This window comes from Musca autumnalis, unplaced genomic scaffold (assembly GCF_047663935.1).
Source record: "Musca autumnalis isolate F117 unplaced genomic scaffold, ASM4766393v1 scaffold_1, whole genome shotgun sequence".
Classification (NCBI taxonomy): Eukaryota; Metazoa; Arthropoda; class Insecta; order Diptera; family Muscidae; genus Musca; species Musca autumnalis.
In genome coordinates, this window is record NW_027411644.1 from 1249976 (window position 1) to 1268518 (window position 18543).

Sequence of the window (18543 nt, forward strand, 5' to 3'; positions counted from 1 at the left end):
TTTGTTTTCAATGTCTATATTTGTTAATAAATTTTTGAAATTGTTACAAATGGTATTTTTTTTTTTTTGAAGAGGGAATTAATGATATCATTTGTAACCTTTATTTTTTTAATCAGTGTTCGAAATATGAGTAGGCTATCTCAACAAAGCACTACATTGAACGAATCTATTCAAATATTGATTGTTTTCATTTTTTCGTTACTGTTTAACAGTAGCAAATTATATTCTATTAATAAAAAATACTAATTTAACCTTTACAATGACCTAGTTAGCGTCTTCGCGAAGATGAATAAGATGATTTTGAGCGAGATTGTGACGAATCTCGGTGGCTTCGCGAAGAATTGTGACTGCGAGAGTGGGAAGAAGTGTAATATCGAGAGCTAGATTTGTGTCTGCTGTTGTATGAATCGTCTTCGTCGTCCGTATCGGTATCGCGATGACGTCTACTATATGAGGAGCTACGTCTTTTTCCATATGATGAATAATACGATTTATCCCTTTGATCGCGACGGCTTCGTTTTCTAGAAGGTGACCGCCTTGAACGGGAACGACGGCTTAGTTTTGAATCGTATGAAGAATCTGTTGTCGATGATTCTGAACTTGAAGATGATGATGTAGACGAACTTGAAGAAGTTCGAGATCGAGACCGAGACACCGAGCGGGAATGTTTCTTGCCAGAATACTTATGTTTTCTTTTTGAATACTTGTCGACATGATTGCTTCCATGGTCGGGACTCGTTAAACGTTTCTGTTTGCCAATTCCTTCACCTACCGCCGTCGTCGGTGTCTTCAAATTATTCGCCACGATACTTGGGTAATTATGTTTTGGCACTAGAGTATTAATGTTATACAGTGCTAACCCTTGATTTGCTACAGCCTGAGAGGTTGTACTGTTAGATAAACCTGATTTTGATTGTGCTTCCGAAATACAACTGGCAGTTGCCGCCATTGTTACAAATCTGTTGTCCCGGTTATCGCTGAATCGGGTAGTTCGTTCTTTTAGAGCTCCACGATCCCTGTGACGTTTACCTAGGAAAAAAAGGTTAAAGCTGGTATTACATTTTTCAATATTATGTTATTTCTGTGGTTGCATTAGACATAGATCTATAGCATAGTCAGTTCTACGATATTTTCCTAATTTGCAAAGAATCAAATGTTTGTAGGTTTAAATGTGAAAATTAAATTCAGAATGTTGAAATATGTGTATCTCTTATTAGTAATTGACGCACCGTTTATGTTTTGTAACTTTGTTTCAGTTGCCTCACCAGATTCATCATTAATATTACCAACAATTTTACTGCTGCTATCGGGATCTGATTCATTTGTTACCATTTCAAAACCGACATTTTTCTCCATCTTTTTTGTTTTCCTATGGACATCTTCTGCTTCATCATAATGCGAAATTTGTTTCAACTTTTCTGCTTCCCTGGCAGCGGCAGCAGAAACGCGTTCCTCTATTTCGTTAGCAGTTTTTTGAAATGCTCGCTTTCTCAAACGAAGGGATGCCTAAATAGCAAAATTAACCATATAGAATGTGTTTTTAAATATTACAGCTATACTATACCTTTATATCTTCTTCGGAATCATTATCTTCCGAAAAAAGTTTTTTTTTGGAATCTGACTCGATGTCATCATCGTCGCTACTGTCCTCGCTACTGGAGCTATGACCGTAAACTGCTAAGCCTATAAGTTATGTTTTATTTTGAGCTAGTTTGAATTTTCTCAAGTTGTAAAAATTAAGGCATTATTATATAGGGCATGTATGTATGTGAGTAGAACTTGTAATTTAAAACAGGACAATCGGAATAACTTTTTGAGAATTTATCTATATAGCTATGTATTATATGTATATAAGAGCTGCGTTCTGGAGGCTACAAGCTTTGTACTTATTTTTATCATTTCTGTATCAATATTACATACAGTCTGTCAACTCATAGTGACTTGACTGAAATTAACAACTTTTGCCATTGTTTTATTGTTGTAAAAGAAGTGTACTTATACTAATAATTCCAATTGCTGGCCACTAAATATTTGCAAAAATTAGAAAATGCCTGATTTCTTCGCGGATAATCAAAGTTTTTGTCCCCAACTTTGGACTGTTGAAGAAAGGCGTAAAAACTAAATTATGAATAATTATATTGGGTTTTAAAGGATTCGATCTTCAATTGCGGGTCTTCTTATCTTCCTAAAATGTATATACAAATTCCCATTCTTAGTATTTCGTTCTGAGGATACCTTATTGTCGTAAAGCTAAGGGGTCGATCATCGATAACAATTATCGTTGAGTGGCGTTGCCAGTTGTCAAAATTGATCCACGTATGGCAACTCTCAACTGAAGTTGCGAATCTCAGTTGACGAAGCGGCTGTTTTTCAGCAACCACAAATTTTCAGTTGCAGTGAACATTTTTGAAGAAACAAGAAATAAAATAGAAGAAAAATAAACATTTTGTTAACAATTATTGATTCTTTGCATCATTAATTAATTTTGTGTATCAATATGGTGGAAATAACGACAAAGCAACAGTTCGAAATATTGACAAACTGAGTGAAAATCCAAACTTAGCCCGAGGAGTTCGGGAGTTTTGGTGAAACCAAAGCCACAGCGGATGAAGCGTGGAGGTCCATTTCGGACAGTTTAAACAGCCATGAATCTCCAACATGAACACCTGAAGAGTGGCAGAGTCTGGATTCACTTTAAAGCAATGTTGAAAAAAGGCCTCAAAATAAAATAAAGTTCAACGACACTGGTGGTGGTCCATCACAATAAGTGAATTTATCGCCTTTGGAGCGGACAGCAGCAAATCTTTTGCAAATGAATTTGGTGACAAATACAGTAGGTTCAGTTTAAGTACAAATGACGAACATCCTCCATCTATATAGCCAACTACACCAGGGAATTTCGTTTTTGAATAAAAATGGTTTTTATTTTGCCTTTTTTCCTCCTCTGTCAACTTCGAAACGATCCAATTTTGGCACAACTTTCCGCCATCAAGTGGACAACTTCCTTCAATACTCTCGACAATGTAGATTGAGCCATGCAATTGTTGAAATCATTGCCATGGGACTTTTGGAAACTTCCGTCCTCCAAGAATCGCAACGCTGCGCACACTTTTAAAAGTGGGGGTATTGCTGTTGATATGTAACTTACTTTGAAGTCATCCTTTAACGTTTCCACAACGAAAACTACGGCATCCTTTGGCAATCGAAAATACGCCTTAAACCTGAAATAATTTACTCAGATCTTTCCAATGGATTCGACTTGTCCCTCAAATTTCTTCTAATAGATGCAAGTCCTGTACATTTTCTTCATCATCAAAAAATAATTCCACCGAACTTATCATTTTTTGGGACAGCAAATAAAACTTGACGATCCAATGGGCAGGTTATATTCCAATCTTGGGTTGTTTTCCAAATTTGCTCGAAAACTCAGCCAAAATATTAAAATATTGTCCAGAATACACAAAAGAGTTATCCAAAGCGCAATTATTTTTAAAATGTTTTTTTTTTTTTGCGAATAGAGGTCACAAGTTTGAAAAAATACTGATCGATAACATGTTTATCGACCACCCAGTTGAGTTGACATTGATGGTACAACATTTCGTCTCAGTCGCGCAGACAACTGACAACGCAACTCAAGTTTAGTGGCAATACAAGATAGACCCATAAATATAGTCATTACAATATTTTGTCAATGGGAATAAAGTGCTTTGATGAGAACCTTATCCGATTTTTAAAATTGATTGTTAAGGTTCATAATTTTCTCCATATGTTCATTCTAGTGGAATTTATATTTATTTTACGTAATTTATTCCTCCAATAATAAATCTTAGGTTAAATAGTATTCTGGTTTGTGACCTATTCACAATTGTTTGCAAATTCTTCGAGTCAACTTCTTTCAGAAACGAACATAAGTAACCGCAATGGTCATAAAAATTCTAATATTTCCAGTGTTTCGAACAAAGTGGTTCTATAGGTTCACTTTTCAACATGCACATATTAGTTATCTTACAGCAGTAGTCAAACTTTATTTTTAACTGCAGTTTCTTGACTTTATATTGTCTTAAAAACTTAAAGCAATCGATTTCTAACATAATTTGGCATAATAATATAATAATTTTTCCACAAACATCCCATACGGTACAAGGGAGACTTCTCTCATATCAATGAGTGCACCCCGATTCATATTAGCTGAATGATATGCCATAGTTCACATAATATTTACTTAATGTATATTTGGATTTTTTACAAACATTTGGATGACAAACTGTAGTTTGATTAGTTTTTCATCATAATTTGTCGCCGTAAAAATGTGTTACATGAACGTACTGTGTATAAGTCTTGGACTGCTGAGTCCAGTTCAGGTAAATTGAAAAAAATGGAACCTCAAAATGTATAGCCATTTTCTCAACTTCAACATTGTACGTAAATATGTATGTATGTAAGTAGATTTTATTTTGTTTAACTCATGCTCTGTTTCAGAACCTGCAAGAAGCTACTATTGTTTACTACGATAACATTTTTTCCTTTATGTTATCGGAAAAAATAGTAAACATTTGTAGATTCTTGCAGTTCTGGAACAGACCAACAGTTTGAGTATTGAAGTACATTTTCAGTGCAACTTTCAATTGAAAATGGTGAAAATAAATCAAATAAAACGTGAATACAAAAATAATAGCACTAACAAATGTATTTTCTAATAGGTACCACATTTATTTCCATTTCTTTCATTTTCTTGTCTAATCTGAGTCTGTTTAAGCCTATGTTCATATATCTGACGCCAACAAATATAGTATACATATTGTACTGCAAATGAAATAATTAAACTTACCTAGCTTTCCAGTTATAGCTGATAAAGCGCTCTTGTGGACCACTTGTGCCGACGAAGCTTTAGGATTTGTGTAAAATGTATATATAGTTTTAAATAATAAATTTTATCACAAGATGAAAATAACATATTTAATACTCTAAAGCTGCAAACTTTTAGATCACTTACGAACTTTGCAAAGTAAATTTTAGCTGTGGGATTAAAATATGTATGTATTTAGTTTAAAGTAATATAATGTACCTTTCAACTTGGAGCTTTTCAGGGTCTCGCTGGCTAGCTTTGAAATTTCTTCGTTTGTAACTTCTAAAAGTAGCTCAGTCAATGTTTGACGAACGACAACCATCTATCAAAGTGCAATTTCAGAGATGGTTATTTACATGTTTAATGTAATATATATATATATATATATATTATATTTCATAAAGACCGTATTAAACTAAATTTTCTAGAAAACAGTTACTTACCAGTCTCTCGAGCTTTTGTTCGTAACTTTCTGCACTTACTTCAATTACGTCAAGATCATCCTCCTTCGATATTTCCTCATTAAAATTCTTCTCAGACATATTTTCAATTGGTGTTGTATCGACTTGATCGTCATATTCATTTTCCTGTACATTTTGAAAAAGATTAATAATTAAATTTCCCATTTCAAATATAAAGTTAAAAACTTTATGTTGTAAAAGAATAGTAAATAGACATAGATGAAGGATTTGAATCGATTTAGCAACGAGTCTAATGTTTTTATTTAGAGGAGGGTGCTTCATCAAAATAATGGCTTTATGACTCATCGAAATAATGTTTGGACGAAATCAGTTTCAACTAATTTGGAATCGATTTAGCAATGTCCGTCCGTCTATCTGGCTGGAGCACAGGAATATCGGCCCACTCTCGCATTTCGAAGGCAGTAACCGATTTGGTCCATTCTTTGCACAACGGAAGTGTTCTAGAAACGTTTAATGCACAGTGACGACTGTGGCTCTATTCTTTGGCACACCAGTGTATGTCAACTCCCTCAGATACCTCCCACAAACAATTTCTGAAAAGTGCAGACTAAGAGCTGTTCAAGAATCCCTTTTTGTGGTAACAATTTGTATCTGCTACGACCAAGTTTTTTTAGGGTCAAGTCCATAAAAAAACCTGCGGCACCATGTGTTGTGGCTGGAGTATACGATAACTCTCGAATGGGTCTGCCGATTCGATCCACTATTTGGCCTTCGTAATATTTTGATCTAACTTACTTTATTTATTTATGTATGCTCATGTAAAAAACCTAGCCCATAGGGCCATGATCGGTTCCAAAAACCACTATACATTTACTACTCTCAAAAACTTAAATTTAACAATGTTTTGATTCTTAAAACAATAAATCGAACAAATGAATACAATGTTAAAGCAAAAGTTCTAAACCAGCCATGCAATTATAGTTCGATAACAAATTAACATAACAAACCATGAATTTTATATTACACTGCTATTAAAATGCTCATATAACTTTCGTTTGTAACAATTTAAAGAGGAATTAAATACCTTAAGCTCTGGTGGCAAAGTGTTAAATACACGAGATACTCTTACAAGAAAAGACTTCTCCAACAATGGAGTCAAACACGGCACATGTATTTGTTTGTTCCTCTCCGATCTGGAGAATGTAAAAAGGTCTAATACAGTAGAAGGTGTCTGCATTTTATATACCTTATAGAAGAATAACATTGACCTAATACTCACAAAATTATCAAATGTGCAACCAAGGAAATCTTTAACATACGGAGAAATATGATCACGACATCTAACATGATAAACATAGCGCATAACTTTATTGAACAGAAGTTTTAACTTTCGTAAGACAAAACCACGACTACCCCCTAAAACCTCAATACAATACACAAAATGAGGCATTATGAGTGCATGAGCCAATTGAATTCTTATGTTCTTAGGCAGAACTAAATCCAAACAATATAACTTCCTTAAAATGAAGTTTACCTTGGACACTAAAGAATTAACATGCACGAATTAACATGTCTGCGCGGAAAAATTATTTAAATTAAAGTAAATAATAGCTAATAGTAGTTGAAAGTTATAAATTGTTGTCTGGAAAGTGGAGTTTGTCGCTAAGTTATTGGAGTTCTTGGAGTTTTACAACGAATTACACTGTGTTTGTAATTATATCCCACATAATTTATGTTGTTTAACTTGGAAGAAGAAGAAGAAGCTGAAAAGAAGAAAAATAGAGAAACCAGAACTTGTTTATTCATTGCCTTCTGAAGTGTAACTGAATAACAAATTTCGTCGACACATATTTATATCCATTGGATTTGGATATTTCATCGACAGTTATCTGAAGTGACTTGAGATTGCTGTTGCTTATTTTTTGCTATTGAGTTTTTATTTATTGTTGCCGCATCTTCTATTGTTGTTGTTTTTGCATTGCTGTGATTATGGCTCCCAAGAGAAAAGTATATAAATGCCCAAAGTGTAATGTTACTGTTACGACAAACAGCATTGGATGCTCAGTATGTGGCGATTATTATCATAGTGCTTAAAAGTAACAAAAGAGCAACATGCGTTTTTATATAAAAACAAAAATTTTTTGTTTAAATGCACAAAATGTATAAAAATGAAAGATTGCACTTCGGGTGAAAGTGCTGGCGGTTTAAATACAACAGAACAAATTAGCAACACATCTTCTGCGCCAACTGCCACCCATGACAAATATTTGAGTGATGAGCTGCGCCAATGTTGCTCTGAACTTAACTCCTCGCTGGAAAAACGTCAAGATGGTTTTCGAGAGGAAGTGAATGCCAAAATTATAAAATTAGATGAAGAACAGAAAAACTGCTACGACAAGGCTAAACGGCTAGATTCCTGTCGATGTAATGAGATAAGAGAAATTCATATGCAACAAGATATTATGCAGAGGAGGCTTAATAGAGCGAACATTGTAGTAAATGGTTTGCCAGACGGCATTAAAGATTTGAGAACACCGATTATAAAAATTGCTTCATTGTGTGGTGTTGATCTAAGTCCACTCGACGTACAACATTGTTGTTACTTCTTAAATGGGAAGTCGGTATTGGTAAAGTTTAACTCAGTGTACACTCGTGATCTTTTGATGGCAAATTACCATAGAGGAATACGCCTGCATTTACGAGACATTACTGGTGATGATGCAGGTAGTCGAGTGTTTCTGAACGACCATCTTAATGCCACTTCTTCGAAGTTAATTTATCTTTGCAAGAAACTTAGAAGTTTGGGAAAAATACAGTATTACAAGCTCTATAACGCAGATAAGCCGAAGGTGGAGGTAGTTCTGCAAGATGGATCTAACGCTGAAATGGACGTTGATCAGTGTGCACAGCTGTTAGATGAATGCAGTGAATCGATATCTACATAGGCATCCTGTTACTTCAATGGCACTTATGTAGTGTATTTCTATTTATTTATATATTCATATATTTTAGCTATTTTTTTTTTTTTTTTTACAAAACATTTAAATTCTTTTTCTGCACTATAGTCTAAAAATGAACATTGCCAGTGATAACGCTATTTTAAAAGCGCTTCTTTGTAACCATAGAAATAACTTAAACATTGCGCATTTTAACTGCCAAAGTTTCAAAATTAATCAAAATTCGTCAAAGATCAATGAAATTAGGGACATTTTGCAAGATAATTATTTGGATTGTGTTGGTGTTAGTGAGACTTGGCTTAAGCCTTATATGTCTTACAATGTGGTGGACATACCAGGGTATATTTGTCACAGAAGTGATAGACCTGAGGGCAGAGGTGGCGGTGTGGCCATCTACATTTCTAAAGAGATAAAACACAAAACTGTTTTTAAGAGCACATCATATGGTGTACTTGAGTGTATTTTTGCAGAGCTATGTTTTGGGAGAAAAAAAGTTTTGGTTGGCACTGTTTATTTGCCGCATGGGGACTTTGCCAATATTGAAGATAATTTATCTGATTTAATTGTAAGGTATGATGACGTTGTTTTAATGGGCGACTTCAACAATAATTTATTTAATTTACCAAAATCGATTCATGTGAGAAATGTGTGTAGTAACATTAATTTATCTGTAGTTCATAATTCACTTCCCACTCATTATGATATTGCACATAGGTCTACATCCCTAATCGATTACTTTTTACTTTCTTCTATTGAAACCCTTCGTCTTTCTAGTCAGTTTCAGTGTCCAGGCATTTCGCACCATTCATTTATTTTTATTTCTCTGAGTATTTCAAAAGTATGTAAGACTTTGTTCTATGAATATGTTGATTACTCGGCTTTATCTCCTGTTGACGTTCAGGAAGTTGTATCTAGGTGTGATTTCTCAGGCATGTACATAACTGCCAATTCAGATTTACAGCTGAATGCCTTGTACTCTAATTTAGCGAACATTAATTCTTCATTTCCAGTACGAAAACGTAAAATTAATCATTACAGAAAGGATGATTGGTTTGATAATCCAGAAATTAAGCATGTCACATCCCTTCGGAACCTTGCTTGGAGAAATTATAAATCAAATCCTAGTCCTGAAAATTGGAAAATTTATTGTAGGTGCCGTAACAAATCTAAGCGAGTAATAAGAAGTATTAAATCCGAAGTGAATGTGTCATTGTTTGATGGAAAAACTAGCGCGGAATTGTGGGGTGTGTTGAAGAGATATGGTGTTGGTAATGAAAAGGACGTAATTGATGTTGATGTCAATGAACTCAACAGTTCTTTTCGTTCTTTTCAAAACCGCAGTGATTCGAGTTTCATTGGTAATTTGGATGGTTCATTTATGTTTCGCTCTGTTGAAATCGATGAAGTTAGGCTTGCTTTTTCTTTAATAAAATCTAAAGCTGTGGGTTCGGACGGTTTAACATTAACATTTTTACACCTGCATTTACGAGACATTACTGGTGATGATGCAGGTAGTCGAGTGTTTCTGAACGACCATCTTAATGCCACTTCTTCGAAGTTAATTTATCTTTGCAAGAAACTTAGAAGTTTGGGAAAAATACAGTATTACAAGCTCTATAACGCAGATAAGCCGAAGGTGGAGGTAGTTCTGCAAGATGGATCTAACGCTGAAATGGACGTTGATCAGTGTGCACAGCTGTTAGATGAATGCAGTGAATCGATATCTACATAGGCATCCTGTTACTTCAATGGCACTTATGTAGTGTATTTCTATTTATTTATATATTCATATATTTTAGCTATTTTTTTTTTTTTTTTTTACAAAACATTTAAATTCTTTTTCTGCACTATAGTCTAAAAATGAACATTGCCAGTGATAACGCTATTTTAAAAGCGCTTCTTTGTAACCATAGAAATAACTTAAACATTGCGCATTTTAACTGCCAAAGTTTCAAAATTAATCAAAATTCGTCAAAGATCAATGAAATTAGGGACATTTTGCAAGATAATTATTTGGATTGTGTTGGTGTTAGTGAGACTTGGCTTAAGCCTTATATGTCTTACAATGTGGTGGACATACCAGGGTATATTTGTCACAGAAGTGATAGACCTGAGGGCAGAGGTGGCGGTGTGGCCATCTACATTTCTAAAGAGATAAAACACAAAACTGTTTTTAAGAGCACATCATATGGTGTACTTGAGTGTATTTTTGCAGAGCTATGTTTTGGGAGAAAAAAAGTTTTGGTTGGCACTGTTTATTTGCCGCATGGGGACTTTGCCAATATTGAAGATAATTTATCTGATTTAATTGTAAGGTATGATGACGTTGTTTTAATGGGCGACTTCAACAATAATTTATTTAATTTACCAAAATCGATTCATGTGAGAAATGTGTGTAGTAACATTAATTTATCTGTAGTTCATAATTCACTTCCCACTCATTATGATATTGCACATAGGTCTACATCCCTAATCGATTACTTTTTACTTTCTTCTATTGAAACCCTTCGTCTTTCTAGTCAGTTTCAGTGTCCAGGCATTTCGCACCATTCATTTATTTTTATTTCTCTGAGTATTTCAAAAGTATGTAAGACTTTGTTCTATGAATATGTTGATTACTCGGCTTTATCTCCTGTTGACGTTCAGGAAGTTGTATCTAGGTGTGATTTCTCAGGCATGTACATAACTGCCAATTCAGATTTACAGCTGAATGCCTTGTACTCTAATTTAGCGAACATTAATTCTTCATTTCCAGTACGAAAACGTAAAATTAATCATTACAGAAAGGATGATTGGTTTGATAATCCAGAAATTAAGCATGTCACATCCCTTCGGAACCTTGCTTGGAGAAATTATAAATCAAATCCTAGTCCTGAAAATTGGAAAATTTATTGTAGGTGCCGTAACAAATCTAAGCGAGTAATAAGAAGTATTAAATCCGAAGTGAATGTGTCATTGTTTGATGGAAAAACTAGCGCGGAATTGTGGGGTGTGTTGAAGAGATATGGTGTTGGTAATGAAAAGGACGTAATTGATGTTGATGTCAATGAACTCAACAGTTCTTTTCGTTCTTTTCAAAACCGCAGTGATTCGAGTTTCATTGGTAATTTGGATGGTTCATTTATGTTTCGCTCTGTTGAAATCGATGAAGTTAGGCTTGCTTTTTCTTTAATAAAATCTAAAGCTGTGGGTTCGGACGGTTTAACATTAACATTTTTACACATTGTTTGGCCTCATATTGAAAGGCATGTATTACATTTGGTTAATACAATGCTAATGACCTCTACGTTTCCGGCATTGTGGAAAATTGGAAAGATTATTCCCATTCGTAAAAGTGAATCCACCGACTCGTATAGACCCATCTCAATAATGCCCATTTTATCGAAAATGTTTGAGTACATTGTTAAATCTCAGATTCTTGACCATATTACATCCTTGTGTCTACTTCACGATTCTCAGCAAGGTTTTAGACGGAATCGGAGTACGACTTCTATGCTAATTGGCCTTACTGACAACATCAGAAGCATAATTAGTAATCAAGGATGTTGTGTTCTTCTTTCCCTTGACATGGAGAAAGCCTTCGATAGGATAGATCATACTTTACTATTAAATAAATTACATTCACATTTCAATTTTTCAATAACAGCTTGCAATCTTATCCTGTCTTACCTTACTAATAGGTATCAGTATGTTTCGTGTAATGGTCGTACTTCTGAATTGTTGCCGGTTTTGAGTGGTGTACCACAAGGATCGGTACTTGGCCCACTACTCTTTATAATCTTCATCAATGATCTTTTTCCATTGCTTTCCACTTCAAATTGCTTGCCATTTGCATTTGCTGATGACATACAGCTTCTTTTTAAAAGTGATGTGAGCTACCATGATGTTTTGCAAGCTTCTATTGACTCTTCAATGTCGATTTTATATAATTGGATGTGTTTAAATAAACTAAACATAAGCACCTCTAAAACGAAAGCAATGAAATTTGGTTTGGGTGATCATTGTGATGTAAGTGTTATATACGATTTCAGATCTATTGAATTCGTTGATCAAATTAAATGTCTTGGGCTGATGTTAGATAGACATCTTAAATTCGAAGTTCATGTCAATTCTGTTGTTTCCAAAATTAATTTTATTCTTAGAAAATTATATAATGTGGAAATAAAATTTCCGCAGTTTATCAGGAAAAAACTGGCCCATGCTCTTATAATGCCATTAATAATATATTGTTTAGAAGTTTATTCTGGTGCTTGTGGTTCTGACATGAAAAGGGTTCAGCTGGCGTTCAATAGAGTCATTAGATATGTATATGGCATATGCATCCGGCAGCATGTAACACCGTACATACATAATTTTCTCGGCTGCAGCTTTCGTAATTTTGTGAGCCTACGTAATATGATCCATTTCTATAAAGTTGTTAAGCTGCAGTATCCTTGTTTCCTAGTTTGTTTCTTTCATTTTTCTAAATCACTGAGAAACCCCCAACTAATTATTCCAAGATTAACTCCGATTTTAGAGCATTCTTTTCACGTTAGGGTGGCCAGGATATATAATTCCTTGCCACTTTCTTTAAGACTTTCTATACGATTTTTTAATGTAACGCAACGTACATTTCGTGAAAATCTCTTGCGGCACCTTCAATAGCCTGAGTAAACATATGCATGTATATGCTTGTATATATGTATACATAATTGCATCTTTTTAGCAATCTTGTGTTTTTATTTTTCTCCATGTTTTATTCTGCCTATGTTCACTTATGTCCAAAAATTTCACTTTCATTATAAAATGTGGATGTTTCCACTCGGTCGTTATTTACTTGATTTGTTTAAGTACATCACGTTTTGGGTGGCTAGATTCAAATTCATATGTTATTGCAGTTTTCATTTTAGTAGTTAAAAATTCATCTTGTGCTTGCACAAAATGCCCTTTCTTCATAATCTTTGTTTTCTTGCTAAATTTAAATTTTCAAAAATTATAGTTTTTTTTACCAATTAGTTATGTTTATAATATATCATTGTATATTTTTGTTAAACGAGTAGTTGAACATCCCATCCATTTCCTGGAGTACTTTAAATCTCTATTAGTCGAAATGTTATAAGTTTATATCGTTTTTTTTTATAATTACTACCCCTACTTTTACAGATAGTAATTATTTTTGTTTGAGTAGTTTAAATATTCCTTACTTATTACTTTATTTTATATTAATTTTGTTATATAAACATTATAATGTAGTATACAGCTTAAGGTCGAAAGACTAGGCAAATATGAATTGAAATAAATAAATAAAATAAAATAAAGCACTATCAAGAAACAAACCAAGACACTTCATGGAGCTTACAACATTTATAGACGTACTATAAATAGAAACATTTATTGAATCATCCTGCACGTTCCCGAAGAACATCACTTTAGTTTTTTGTGTATTAATTGAGAGTCCATTGCGAGACAACCAATTAACCAAAATACTAACATTAAAATCAATCGACGACTGCAAAACATCCATAAACACATACTCTCCCTTGAACAAAAGCTGCACATCATCAGCAAACGCAAACGACATACAACTCCTACTACTAACACAACTCAGCAAATCATTAACATACATCACAAACAACAGGGGACCTAGAACAGACCCCTGAGGCACACCACTACTCACTGGCAGAGTACCAGAAACACAACTATTACAACATACATACTGCTTCCTTCCGAACAAATAAGAAAAAACAAGTTTACAAGCTGAGGTAGAAAACTTGAAAAAACGATGTAATTTATTTATACGAATAGGTGTTAAATCGGTCCACTCCTTTCGGTAACTCCCCTCAAAAGTGCAACAATTTCATTAAATTGGACGCAAAATTAGCTTGAACGGAGAAATCGATTTAGTCTAAACTTTAGATCTAATATTTTGTCCAAATTTAGTTTTGCTTCTAAAATGTTCCATATCGATCTTCTCCTCCCCCACAATAGTTGAACATTTTTGGTTAAGTGCATTTTGGGTTTGTTCGAAGATCCTTTAGAATTTTATACCGTTTTTCGTGGGCAAGTACATGCTTCCTGACATAGCAGCCCAAAAGCCGAGATATCTTCCGAAAAAATATGACTCCCAAAATGAGATTCACTTTCAAAATTGATCCATTCCTCCGGAAAAGTCGTATATTAAAAGGAACTACCATACGCAGTCTGAAGTTAGGCTGACTTCCGTATCGTGAGTTGCTTGGCAAATGACTGCAAATGTGTGAATTATTGGGGGTTATTACAGTTGGCGTAGTATGCGTTCAAATGTCGTAGGCGTAGTCGTAGTTTACATTTTTTATATGATGAAAAAAAAGTATATACTACTAACATTTTTTTATTTTATAGCATTATAGATCCATAAAATATCGAAATAAACACATTCCCTGGACGGATTTCTTCGGTTATAAATAACATTTATTATTATTATTATTTTTTTTTTTTTTTTTTTGATACGACAAATCGGTATCACGTTTGGCGCTGAAATACGAGGAAAGAGTCGTGATCGATTTTGTTAACGACTGCATATAAAAATAAAACCAAATAAATTTCAAAAAAAAAAAAAAATCGCAATGATTAATGAAATATATTGGAAAATAACTAAAATAAATAAAAATTTACTTCTTTTATTTATTTTCGTATGAAAAATTTCGTGTTTTTATCAAATGACAAACTTTCTATTGAAAATCTGTTACAGTCCTTGTATAACGATTCAAGCAATGCAAATTTCTTAGTTCCTGTTCAAAAGATGATTTCGAAGGAATTATTTTACAATTAAAAAATATATTTTTTTAATTTTGTATGAGAAAAAAATTGTCGTTGTCGTAAATTTTTCGTGATACCATAAAATAACCCTACGACAATGACTACGCCAATGACTACAAAAACGTTTACGCCAATCAATTATTTTGATTGTAAAAACTGTAGGGTTGGTTTTTCTTTTGGATTAAAAGATTAAACATGATCTACTAACAATTCTATTAATTTTTTACCAAAATAATTCTTTAAAATTTGATGTTTTAGCTTTTAATGACGAATATATTCATAATACCAATCAGTCGTTTCGTCACGTCAACTTACACTTTTGGATACGACTACGCCAATCGTAATAAGGCTGATTATGTTTCTTAACGCCGTAGTTCTTAACAACTGTGAAGCTACGTGTTTCAAAACGTCAAAAATACGGATTTTTAACACAGGTAAAAAGCAAACAAAAGAACTTTATTACATTAACACAAATTATTCATTGAAAAAATTCTCCATTGAATACAATCGCAACCATGCGTGTCTCCACCGCTCTCCATTTAATCCAATCTGAACTGTTTTTCCTTCATCCGCTAAATGGGTTTGAATATTGTCTTCCCATCACCAGTTAAGATTTCGACATGTACTCTAACAGAAAATGTTCTTCTCGTGACTTACCGCAAAAATGTTCGCAAATTATATAAATATTTTTTGTTTTATAGTAAAAAATGTTTGGAAATGTTTATAGCATGTTCCCACGTGCGTCTGAACTACGTTCTTCGCCTGTCGAACTACGTACACCAATTAACCAGTTGCTACGGCACCATTCGTCATTCATAGTAACATGATTCACTCTTTCTTGCTTCTAGAGTGAATGCTAAAAAAAATGTTTCAGCAACATTTAGTAAGTACGAAGACACACCTAATATGCCTACCCGTGTACTCGATAATTTGTAATAATTTGGTGTGTCTTTTTACTTACTAAATGTTGCTGAAACAATTTCTACAGCAACTTTTCCTTTATACAATTGTCAAAATTTGAAACATTTGTAATAATTATTACAAATTACCGAGTACGCAGACAGGCATAATTATTACAAATGTTTCGAATTGTGACAGTTGTATAAAGGAAAAGTGGCTGAAACACATCAGGTGTGTCTTTTTACTTACTAAATGTTGTTGAAACATTTTTTCAGCAACTTTCGCTTTATACAACTGTCAAAATTTGAAACATTTGTAATAATTATTACAAATTATCGAGTACGCAGACAGGCATATTGGTTTCCTTTTTGTTTCTAATTTTTTACGCAATTTTGAACTAATTGACAAGAAATTTGTGTGGAATTAAGTAGGAAATACAACATTCTTCCTTCTGCACCTATGTATATAAAAATTTAGATAATTAATTTTAATTCATCTTTTTCTTTTTTTCTGAAAAATTTTGTGTTTTCAATAAATTTTACCGAATTACTTGTAGGGACCTCTAAGCAAGTTCTAACAAAATGTTACGAACAGAGCGCCTTTGAACTTGGATGCTGTTAAAATTTGAGAAATGCAGTGCGATTGAATTCAATGGAGAATTTTCATAATTTCTGTTAATGTAATAAAAAGTTCTTAATATTTTTGTTTTATGCAAATAATAAATACATTTTATTTGTTCTGGGATATTTTGCAATGACATGCACACATTCCGCAGAATGTCTGTATAAAAAACGTGCTTTGGGATAGTTAAAATTCAGTGTCAAAGGACCAGTTAAAAGCAGTGCCAAAGGGTCAGTTAAAATGCAGTGCCAAAGGGTTAGTTGAAATGCTGTTCTCATGGAGTGCCTCTTTCCGGGGTCACGCTCTTGTAAAAAGAATAAGCGAAAATGCATAATTTGAAGCACTTCCAAATCACTTGTAAATCTGATTTAACTGCCTCTTTGGAGGCAAACTTTTTGCAGGGCCTCTATTGGATTGATGGAATTGAACACGAATTCTTTTGAACCAATGCAAAATCATGGCCTCGAATGAAACCCACTCATAAAATGTTTTTGGGTTACAATATATTTACTCTATGCAACAACATATCTAGTTTGCAGTCGTGATTCGCCCGGTTCGAGAATCTATACCTTCAGTTTTTCCGTGAATTTTTCCCAGTAATGTTGCTATGGTTTAAATGCAAATTATTCAATTTTTTAGATTCTATTTACTGGAAACAAAGCTTAAAATATGTTTATTTTTTGCTGGCGTAAAGTAAGAATTATAGATGTCTGACATTTACTTCTAGATAAATCTAATAAATATATTTGGACATTGCGTAGCAAACCACTGATGTCTCGAAGTATGTTTTATATTTACTTACCAATTGTTTTAACACGGATACAGTTGATTCTAGTTCCATTGATGAAGTCGTCGGCTGCGGCGAAGCAACCTCATCCTGGAGAAACCTTTCATTTTCCATCGGTTGTTTTCCCTGTTGCTTCTGTTTCTCCCTTTCCATTTTCTCTAATCCTTCCCTGTGATATATGCAACAAATTATTATTTGCTGGGATTGCAAGGACATTACATATACAACCTTATCCACGCTGGTAGAGCTTTTCTCTTAGCCGCATCCATTACATTAGAAGTGCTGTTCGAATCACTTTGTACATCGGATGAAGTACGTATTGCATTTGGATGAGGAACATTGATTTTCAACAGAGAAGGGATTTGTACTGGGGGATTTATAGGTCGTTTTGGGAGACAGTCTTGACCCGATTGCTTCGAAATATTCTGGTTATTCCACTTATCCCATTGAATATTTTGAGTTTGAGGGATGACAAAATCTGCAAATGAATACACAATAATACTAGTATCAAGAGTTTGTTTTATCACAGAACAAAGGAAAATTTAATTTACCTTTGTTCATATACCAAGGCGAACTAGAATCTGTCAATGCATGCTGTTGCATAATTGGATCGCTAACACTAGTGCATGGTGTATCCTTTTCCGTTTCCTCGTCATCCATATCCATATCAGCTTCGCCCTTTTCTTCTTCATACCTTGCTACGCCTGAGCCTGATGTGTCTCGCATTTTTATCCACTGCTGTGCTAGACTAGCCCAATCTATATTTTGACCCGAAGCCACGGCGCTTGTTACGGCTGCCTGGTTAATAAATTGATATGGCCCATTCATTGTGCCAGGGAATATCTTCAATATTTTCTAATAACACTAATAAAACTTCGAGTCGAGGTTTAATAATCTTCGCATGTATAAGAAAAATATTTGACGTTTGATGACAATTGTTTACAAGCCGTTATAACGTTGCCACACTTTGGTATATGATTAGTAAAGGTAGAATTAGACGTGACATAACCATAACGCCATCAGCTAATTGAACCAAACCTACGGAAATCAAGAGCTCTGTTCCTTTACGTGCAAGAATCCTCAAGTTTTACAATTTTTTACTCGAAAAGCGTTTCTTTAGAGGTAGTTTACACTATCTATCAATGTCATATGACACGAAATAAAAACATTCCATATCTACCCATGGATGCAATGTGGAGACGTAATTTTATTATATTTTTGTTGGGATGGACG

General features: G+C 33.9%; 1 protein-coding gene across 1 annotated transcript; it reads right to left on the minus strand.

The window, feature by feature from the left end:
* LOC141402306 (uncharacterized) lies at positions 1–18286 on the minus strand. Its single transcript, XM_073983282.1, has 9 exons — positions 17862–18286; positions 17539–17788; positions 17326–17479; positions 5290–5433; positions 5066–5168; positions 4829–4885; positions 1565–1683; positions 1230–1506; positions 1–1029 (listed from the first exon to the last, which is right to left on the minus strand). Exons 1-9 carry the CDS (start codon positions 18136–18138, stop codon positions 269–271), a joined length of 2142 nt encoding a protein of 713 aa, XP_073839383.1. The 5' UTR covers positions 18139–18286; the 3' UTR covers positions 1–268.
* Positions 18287–18543: the final 257 nt, after the last annotated feature.